The following is a 10,163-nucleotide window of genomic DNA, read 5'->3' as shown; positions in this document are numbered from 1 at the left end:
AACTTTTATGGCGAGACCCGGGCCCGGCCCGGGCCCGGATCGAAACCGGCCCGAAACTGGCCCAAGACCGAAAAATACATGTTTTTCAGAGTTGAGACGCCCGAGAATAACTCGCTGAACATTAGATGCGCACCACCAGAAAGCCTTAGCCCGGCCCGGGCCCGCGTCAAAAAACCCGAGCCCGGCCCGAGCCCGGGTCAAAAAGCACACGCCGTGCCCGAGCCCGGCCCGAGCGCGTGAAAAAACTGCTCTACCCGGCCCGGCCCAGCCCACGGGCCGGACCGTGCCCGGGCTTTCGAGTAAGCCCGAGCCCGTGCAGGGCTCTAGTCGACAGCTGTCACGATCCAACGATAACCTGCTGACGTTATGGGCAGAGGTCCGGCCAAGTCTATTCCAACGATGGCAAAAGGTGTCTCGGGACATGCGATGGGCTGTAAAAAGCCAGCAGGAGGTGAAGTTGGTCGTTTCCGCCGTTGACACTGAACGCAAGAAACGACGTACTTGGCCACATAGGTAGACATGCCTGGCCAAAAGAAACGGCTCCTAACGCGGTTGTACGTGTTGTATCTCGGGGATCAAGAAGGCAGCTGTGACACGTTTCGTGGCGAATAGTTTAATCTGATAACCCAGCATCTTGCTTGGCAATATATACACACAAGTTGCGGTGCGTCAGTAATGACGTCACCGCACTTTGTCCTTTTATTAGATACAACATTCCTTCTCCCTTATTTTCTTTAATATCCATATCTTTCAGGCTGTCGCCGAACCCTTGTGCTTCGACGTGGCAGAGGTTCAGGAGGTTGTTCTTCAGCGGCGGTAGAATCTGTAGCTTCCGAAGTTGGTTCCTGGAACTCGGTAGGAGTTTCCTCTGTTTCTTCAGGGGTCGCCGGACCAGGTTGCGCTAGAGGTGCGTCCGTGATGCGCACTGTTCTGGGTAGAGTAAGAGGAGTACTTGTATTAACAATGTCATCAGCATGCATGAATCGCTCCTGGCCTTCCACCTTGACTATGTAAGTTGCCACGCTGACGCGGCGAACAATCGTTCCTTCTAACCAGTGCGGGTCGCCTGGTCGGATACCTCTCACCCGGACCCGTTCTCCTGCATCAAATTCCCTCCAATTCTTTTTCTGTCCCTGGTCTTGATCTCTAGATGGAGTAGGCTCTGACCGCTTGGCTAATTCAGGGTGCAAAATGCTGAGACGCGTCCGGGTGCCCAAGACACGAAACTCTGTGCCGGAGTCTTACCAGTCGTGGAGCATGGCGTGTTGCGGCATGTGAAGAGGAACTGGTCCAGCCGGTGTTGAATGGTTCGGGCTTGCCCCGAGCGCCTCTCGTCTCGCAGTTGGCGTACCAGGTTCTTCTTTACCGTCTGGACGAGCCTCTCTGCTGCCCCATTCGAAGCCGGATGGTACGGAGGTGTCTTGACGTGTTGCACAGCATTGGATCTGAGGAAAACTGCAAATTCGTCAGACACAAATTCAGGACCATTATCTGTCACAATCAGTTCGGGAAGCCCAAACGCTGCCAAAACGGTGCGAAGCTTTTCTACAGTCTTCGACGCCGTGGTCGATTTCATGTGTATAACGTCGACCCAATTAGAATGGGCAACGACAAGCACCAAAAACCAGTCTTGTTTGTAGTATGCAAAGTCTAGGTGCACTCGTTGCCACCGTCTGGCGGGCCTTCCCCATGACATAAGGGGTATGGCGAGTGCAGCGTTTTGGCTGAGCTGGCAAGTTGAACAGCGTCGAACAGTTTCTTCGACCAGCTCATTTAACTTCGGCCACAACACGTGACTTCTTGATAGCATTTTCATGCGAGTGGTACCAGGGTGACCCTCGTACAAAAGCTTTAGCACTTCTGGCTGCAAAGATTCGGGAATAACTACTCTAGTGCCTCAGGTTATGCAACCAGAGTCTAGAGACAGCTCGTTTCGCCGGACAAAATAGGGTGCAATGTCAACATCTGAATGCCTTTCAGGTCAGCCATTCAAAACGAAAAGTTTCACTTTAGACAACGTGTGGTCTTTCTCAGTTTCCGCTTGAATCTTGCTTGCTGAAAGCGGTACTGCTTCAACAGCGGAGAAAAACAGAACGTAGTCGCTCTTGTCTGCTTCGTTGGGAAGAGGCAATGGTGGCTAACGGTGACGCGTTATCACTTGCGCACCCTTTCTATAAGTCCACTTGTACTGATAAGCCGCCAGTAACAGCATCCAACGTCGCATGCGTGCGGTAGCCATCTGTGGAATTGGCTTTGTCTGGCCAAACAGGCTAGCTAGTGGAAGGTGATCGGAATAAATCGTGAACTCACGCCCACAAATGTATTTATGAAAGCGCTTTACTCCAAACACCACGGCCAACGCCTCCTTCTCGATATGCGCGTAGCCTTTCTCGGCGCTGCTTAGCGTATGCTATCGGCTTCTCTTGGCCGCTAACAACATGAAATAAAACTGCTCCAACCCCATAAGGGGATGCGTCGCAAACCAGACCAAGTGGTTTTTTAGGGTCATAGAAGGTTAGTACTGAATCCTGAGTGAGCATTTTCTTGCTTTTCTGAAATGCCCTTTCAGTCTCCTCCGACCATGCCCAAGGTTCCTCTTTTTGAAGAAGTTGGCATAGCGGCCTTAGTTCCGATGACATGTTCGGCATGAACCGGGAATAAAATGTCAACATGCCAAGATAGGCCTTTAGGTCCGTGCAATTTTTCGGAGTTGGAGCCTTTCTAATTGCTTCCACCTTTTCAAGGCAAGGGTGCACGCCTGTCTCATCAATGACGTGGCCCAGATACCTTACGGACTTCACACAAAATTTGCACTTTTCGTGCCTTACTTTGACGCCGTGCTTCTCGAAGTGCTGCAGGACTGCTTCTACACGTGTCAGGCATTCGTTGTAGTTGGCACCTGTGATAAGCACATCGTCAAGGTAACAAACTACTCCACACAATCCCTTCAGCAACTCGTCCATGATTGCTTGGAATACTGCTGGTGCACTGGAAATGCAGTAGGGCATTCGAACATATTGGAATAAGCCCATGTGTGTATTTATAGTCAACAAGGGCCGCGAGTCAGGCTGCAGCTCAATTTGCTGGTACGCTGACAAGTCCAAAACGGTAAACACCTTGCCTCCTGCTAGGACCGCGAACATGTCTTCAACCGTTGGCAGCGGGTAGTGATCAGTTTTAACGCAGGGATTTACTGTCACTTTATAGTCTCCACAAAGACGCACTTTGTTCCCTGGTTTTTCGACTACCACCAACGGCGTGGCCCAGTCAGGCTATCTAGCTCTTCTTTAACTCGCTCCCTTATGGCATATGGTACTGGACGTGCCTTGCAGAACACTGGCAAGCTACCTTCTTTTAAGGAAAGTTTCGCTTGAAAGCCCTTTATCAGTCCTAACCCAGGAGTGAAAACACTGGCATACCTTTTCACAAGGTTGTCAGCCGTAAGCTCCGCTTGCACCATGTGAATGCCATTCAAGTCGACGTCTAGGTTCTCAATCCAATCGCGTCCAAGTAGCGCTGGCTTGTTTCCTGGCACCACAACTACTAGTAGAATCTTGCGCTGTCCGTTGTACTCGACCGGAACCTCGGCTTGCCCCTTCACTTCCAGCGGTGCTCCTCCGTAAGTCTTCAGCTTAACCGTAGACGGTGTGAGCGGGGGAGGATTCACTAGCTGCTTCCATAGGTCTTCCGATATCAGAGAAACAGCGGCTCCTGTGTCTACTTGCATCTGCACGCGCTTCCTTCCGATCATAAGTTCTACCTGATACGGCTGCTTCGCAAGGCCGGCGTGATGTACGGCGTAGAGCATCATCTCATTATCTTCTGGCTCGTCGGCAACAGCGTGAATTTTTTCCGCACCCGGCGGGCGTTGTCCGTATACTCGAGCCAAGTGACCCGTGCGTTTGCAGCTGTAGCACCTTGCTTTCCGATAACGACAAGAAATAGCGTCATGCTCTTGCCCGCAACGGTGACACTGTCTTGGTTGCCTCGTATTGCTTGCCTGGCTTGCCCGCAAATGCCGCTTTCCTGCCTGTCTTCCTTATCGCATGTACAGTCAACCACAAAAGTTTGCGGACCACGCGAGCGCGTGCCAGACTGCCTATCCGCGCCACCTAGCGGTACGCCACCTAGCGGTGACAGGGGCGCTCTCCCGGATATGAGCCCTCTTGGTACTCGCCTGCCTGTTAATTTTTTATTCCCGTGCATGACATTGTTAGTTCGTTGTGTTGACGCAGAGCGCTGTCTGCGATAAGACCGCCACATATCTGGCTTGATATCAGTATCGGAGCAATCACTGCAACCTTTGTCGACTGGTGTGCCAGTGGGTAGATAAGTTTCACGAAGCGCTGCGACGATTTTTTTACGCGACGTTTACTGGCGCACTTTGGTTGGCAGCATCTTGGTCCAATGAGCGTTGCTGCTTCTGCGTCTTGAGAGAAAGGGTAGGGAGGTGTTTCACTGTCATCAAAAATAAAGAAAAAGCGGATGCATAGAAAATTTTCTTTCACACATAGGCGCATCTTCGCATCAGTCGCTGAAAACGTAGTAGACTTGCTTCAGGCCACGTGGTGATTGCCTATTTGGAAAGATGCCGCTGCGTGTTCCACTTGACGAAAGAAGGCACATTGTGCGTTTATTTATAGAGGGAATACCTCAGCGCGAAATCTGCCGCCGAACCAACAGGAGCCGGACTTCCATGAATAGGATTATTCAAGCTTTCCGCGACGATGACAGATTCACAGATATAGAGCGCAGTGGGCGTCCAAGGGCCACGACTGAGGAAGAGGACCGCCTGATTACGGCCGCCATCGTGGCTGATCCTTTTCAAAGTGCAGAGGATATCCGAGAAGCGCTCTCGCTCACGGTATCGTCTGAGACTGTAAGAAGAAGGCTGAGTGAGCTTGGCCTGCAGTCTTTCGTAGCAGCACAGAAGCCCTGCCTCTCAGACAGCCAGCTACAAGAACGACTCATGTTCGCTACAGCAATGAAAGATTGGACAACAGAGAAATGGGGCGATGTCATCTTTAGCGACGAGTCAACTTTTTCCACGCGCTGGGACCAACGGAAGCGGGTTTGGCGTCCACTAAACTGCAGGTGTGTTTACAGTGTATTGGCAGTTAATTCACGAAGCTAATTCTGCATCACAACATGTTTCACGTAAAATGAGCTTTTGGACATTACAAGATTTTTCTGTAGTGGTATTATGTTGAAAACATTAACGATTGTTTCATAGTACTACTTACTCTGAAGCTAATTAAAAGCTGCCAGTGGGTATTTCAGTACTATCTAATGATGTTTGCACGTTTTCTATTGCAACTCTATAACAGCATTATAAAGTTCATACGCAAGAGGAATCACAACATTTTTAGACGCGCCGCTGGAACCCAATTGTATGCTATTTCTTGCAGATATCTGCCTAATTACACACAGAGTGTTCTATCCAGTGGACGGTGTTCCGTGAGCGTGTGGGGAGCAATCAGCAAAGATCGCCTTGGTCCCCTTGTGCGTCTGGAAGGGCCCTTCACTGCGTCACGGTACTGCGACGTCATCACTAGACACCTCGTTCCGTATGCGCTGGACGGTCCCTTCAGCGACGGCTGCTATTTTTCAACACGACCGCAGCCCGATCCATAAAGCACGTATCGTCCAGTCATTGCTAGAAGAACATGCTGTTTGCCAGCTTGAGTGGCCTCCATGTGGCGCCGACTTGAATCCCATAGAAAATGTCTGGGGCATGTTGAAGAAACGGCTGTCCACACGAGCCAACCGCGGCCGCACGGCCGATACGCTGTGGCAAGCGATCGCACAAGAATGGGAAAGCCTGCGCGGTCGACCGGAGATTACTGAATCTTTGTACGAGTCGATGCCCACACGCATCAATAAGGTGCTAGAAAACGGCGGACATTTCACTTCCTACTAGATCATTGAGAGACCTATGTTTCATGACACTTCTGTAAATGTCTTGTGAATAAATTCATCCCCTTCAGACACGAATTATGATGCACTGTCTGCAAATGCGTCAAATGCGCATGGCATCATTTCAAGACGCTCACTATTACATTCCAAGAAAGAAGACGAAGCAATGTGCTGTTTTGTGCGAGTTTCAGTAAAAAAATTAATTAGCGTATAACTCATTATCTAATTATTCTGAAATCCGTCAGCTTCAATGCTTGCATAAAAAGAATCAACTATTAGGCCCGAAACGCATGCACACTTGCTTTTTCGGTTGTATTCGTGTCGACCGGAGAAAAAAAATACTCTTGACGTTGGTCTTGGAACGCGGCACGTCGAACGATTGTCTAACATGGTAGTGTCTCCAGCAAAGTGATCATCTGCAGCAATACGCAGGACAATGAAGTTAACTGACCGCTAGTTGTCCCATCAGGAAGCGGACACGAATGTGCACACTGAGTTTTAGGTCATTTGAAGAAACACGTGGCGTGGGACGCGCCTCCGAAGTTCGAGTCCCCAAACGAGGACGCCGTGTCGCAAAGGGTTATAAAAAGAGTCATCGCACCCGATTATTTCTTATTTTTCTAAATGTAACCACTATAGCAGCGCGGTGGTTCGGGCTTTGCGCAGCAAAACCTGGGCGCAGGCGATCAAATCCCGGCCGCTACTGTCACTTAGCGATGGGGGAGGAACGGAAAAATTCTGCCTACTGACTAAGCATCTGTGTCCCATGGCTGCCTCACCGCTCACTCACGCACTCACGAAAAAAAAAAAAACAGCGTGGCTACGCGAAAATAGAACTGATAACAGCCGAAGAATACGCTGTCTGATTACTTGTACTGATATTCTGCTCTCAAAATATAAGCAAGTAGCCCTGGCTAACAAAGAGCGCGTCACGTTGTAAGAGATAGGTAGAAAATATTTGCGCACGGTGCGAAAATAGACAGGCCATAGATTTAAGGAGGGATGCGTCTTCAACGTAGCGCTGCTGTCGATCGCTGGTGACGTAGCGGAAGTGTCGCGAAGAGGCTCTTGGCCACGCGCTCGCGTGGTCCGCAAACTTTTGTGGTTGACTGTACATCGGCTTCCGTTCCACTGCCAGGTCGAAACCCCCTCGACTCCTGTTCCGCCATTTCAACGCTTTTGGCAAAGTCGCAAGCAGATTCAAACGACAGCTCCTTTTTTAGTAGACCCGCCTGAATGGCAGGGTTTCGCAGTCCAGCGACGAACCGGTCGCGTACTGCGTCGTCAAGGAATGTGCCGTACTTGCATTTAGCGGCCAAGTGCTTCAGTGCAACTGCAAACGTCGCTACTCTCTCACCTTCCGCTTGGTACCGCCTGTTCAATCTGAATCGCTCTGCGATGATTCGGCTTGCAGGCTCGTAATGGTCACTGAGTACCTTGACCAGGTCTTCGAGACCCTTCTCCGCAGGGGTCGCCGGTAGAAGCAAATCCTTGAGCGTCTTGTACGCCTTCTTGCCAATGGCCGTTATGAAGGCCGACTTCTTAAGCTTCTCCTCTTGTACGTTGGCTACTTCGCAGTAGTGCTCGAATCTTTCCACGTACGAAGCAAAGCCTTTATCGCCATCCTCCAGGAATGCGTCGAATTCCCACATCTTGGCCATGCCGTGCTCTGCCCTGCCTCAGTTCTTCACGGGATCCGCCCCTTCCCATCGTAGATTCCTCGTCGCCAGTTGTTGTAGCTCGGGAACAAGAAGGCAGCTGTGACACGTTTCGTGGCGAACAGTTTAATCTGATCACCCAGCATCTTGCTTGGCAATATATACACACAAGTTGCGGTGCGTCAGTAGTGACGTCACCACGCTTTGTCCTTTTATTAGATACAACAGTACGTTTTGTGGAAACGCAAGTGCCCAGCAGATGGGTCGTCGTGAAAGCCTTCAAGGATTTGTGTGCGCAGCGAACGTGGAAGAACGGGTACCCAGTCGTGTCCGTCAGTGTTGTAAATGTAGCAGTGCAGCAAATCATTCTCGAGCCTAAATAGTCGCAGTTGTCTACGTAATCGGGCATTCGGTGCAGAAATAGCACCGCACAGCCGTTCGATGATGCTGCTGCAGTAGGGATCAGAGCGTTGGCACGAGGCGAACTGAGTGCAGTGATTAGAAGATGTCGTGTCAGTAACAGCTAGCGGTAATAACGTAAGGGGAGACATAGTCTCAACAAGTGGTGCGGCATGGAGAGACGTGCTCGAAGATAATAGTGGAAGCGGGCAGCGAGACAGAGCGTCGGCATCTTGATGTATTTCCCAGACTTGTAAACAACGTCAAAATCGTACTCTTGTAATCGGCCACCCAGCGACCAAGGCGTCCAGACAAATTTTTCAGTGACGACAACCAGCATATGGCGTGATGGTCGGTTATGACAGTGAAGTGGCGTCCATAAAGATATGGTCGAAATTTTTGTATGGCCCAAACTACTGCGAGTCATTCCTGTTCTGTGATCGAGTAGTTCTGTTCGGCAGCCGTTAATGTGCGACTGGCATAAGCAACAACTCGCTCTCGTGCAGTGTAATCACGCTGTAGAAGGACAGCACCAATCCCATGGCCACTTGCGTCAGTGTGCAAACAAGTTGGTGCGTTCTCATCGAAGTGACACAGGACGGGGTCGGATGCCAAGGCTTGCTTGAGGGCTTGGAAAGAACGTTCGCAGTCGTCTGTCCAAGTGAGAGCAGTGCCCGACGTCAGCAACTTGTACAGCGGCGACGCCATGGCAGCAAAATGACTGATGAAGCGGCGGAAGTAGGAAGCCAGGCCCAAGAAACTTTTCAACTGCTTTTGATTTTCAGGGCGAGGAAAGCGAATCACGGAAGCAACCTTGTCAGGATCTGGTCGAACGCCATCTTTACTGATAAGGTGGCCCAACACTTTGATGTTCTTTCGGGCAAAATGACATTTCTTTGTTTTGAGTTGGAGTCCAGGGTTAGAAATGCATGCTAAAACGTCGTCCAAACGCTCAAGGTGCTGACGAAAAGTTGTAGAAAAAAATATGGTTGATCCCTCTTATATAGGAATCGGTATAGAACACGAAAGTGAAACGTGTCTTCACAGAAGTAGTGTAATGTTTATTGCACATTGACATATAATGTCTATTGGTGTTTTGTGGCTAAAGCGCCCTTAGGCGTTGATGCACCCACGCTGACGCCTGGTGGCACGTCTCCTCCATCACGACTACCAACGTCGATGACCATGAGCAACCGTCGTGCATATGGAAGCTGCACTACGCTGCACACGCTAGCACAACGCGAAAGACGAAGCACGTAACTGACACACTAATACAACGCGCAAGACAAAGCACGTAACTGAATCGTCACCGAGTCAAATCAGGGCGTACAGCGCGTCGTAATTGCAGCCTCCGCGATCAACTTCAGAAACATTTTCAGAGCTAATTGCGGAGGCCACGCTCCGCTGTGCTGAGTACGGTGAACGCCACCTAGGTGGCGTTGGTAGTGCTTCTTGATGCCAGCGTCCCTTCGAATGCTGGCATCGAGGCGTCGTAGTGCTGAGACCACCGAAGCGTTCAGTGTCGGTGCGCGTTAGTGTCATAATACAGTACTTCTCTTTTCTGCTCGTAGGCGGCGGCACCGCCCCGAGCAAGAGCGCGGGTACACGGAGGAGTGTTAGATATATAAGGCGCGTCTGTGTAGCTCTCTGCAAATGCGTTTGTGGCGCAATGGGTTAAACGCTCGGCGATCTATCGTCGCGGACCGAGAGGTCGTGGGTTCGATTTCCAAATTTTGCATGTTTGTGGAACTTTTTCTTCTGGTTTCTTTCTTTGTATTATGTTCGTGTACATTGTAAGCTGACGTATTTCCGTGACGGAAATACGTCAGTGAAGTCTTGGTGGACCCCGGCATAAAACACTTTCGTGATAAAATAATGATGTCATCTAAATAACACAGACAGATCTTCCACTTAAGGCTGCGTAAAACTGTGTCGATCATGCGTTCAAATGTTGCAGGAGCATTAAATAAACTGAAGGGCATCACGTTGAACTCGTAAAGTCCATCTGGTGTTGCAAAGGCTCTCTTGTCCTTGTCCGCTTCATGCATGGGTATTTGCCAGTACCCGTATCGAAGGTCGAGGCTTGAGAAATATTCAGCGCCCTGGAGGGAGTCAACGGCATCCTCGATTCTTGGCATCTACTGCGGCATCCGTGGCCACATTTCAAGGTTTTGCCGACGCCGTCAGCAA

The 10,163-nt window shown here is 50.3% G+C and overlaps 1 protein-coding gene across 1 annotated transcript; it reads right to left on the bottom strand.

The window, feature by feature from the left end:
* Positions 1-1,174: 1,174 nt before the first annotated feature.
* LOC119456559 (uncharacterized) lies at positions 1,175-7,577 on the bottom strand. The gene is made up of 5 exons (XM_037718390.1): positions 7,274-7,577; positions 3,420-3,684; positions 2,829-2,988; positions 1,828-1,864; positions 1,175-1,455 (listed from the first exon to the last, which is right to left on the bottom strand). The coding sequence occupies exons 1-5, from the start codon at positions 7,575-7,577 to the stop codon at positions 1,175-1,177; spliced, it is 1,047 nt and encodes a 348-aa protein (XP_037574318.1).
* Between the last annotated feature and the right edge of the window lie 2,586 nt (positions 7,578-10,163).

The sequence above is a fragment of the Dermacentor silvarum genome, chromosome 6 (genome assembly GCF_013339745.2).
Source record: "Dermacentor silvarum isolate Dsil-2018 chromosome 6, BIME_Dsil_1.4, whole genome shotgun sequence".
NCBI lineage: Eukaryota > Metazoa > Arthropoda > Arachnida > Ixodida > Ixodidae > Dermacentor > Dermacentor silvarum.
This window is presented reverse-complemented; position numbering and strand designations above follow the sequence as displayed.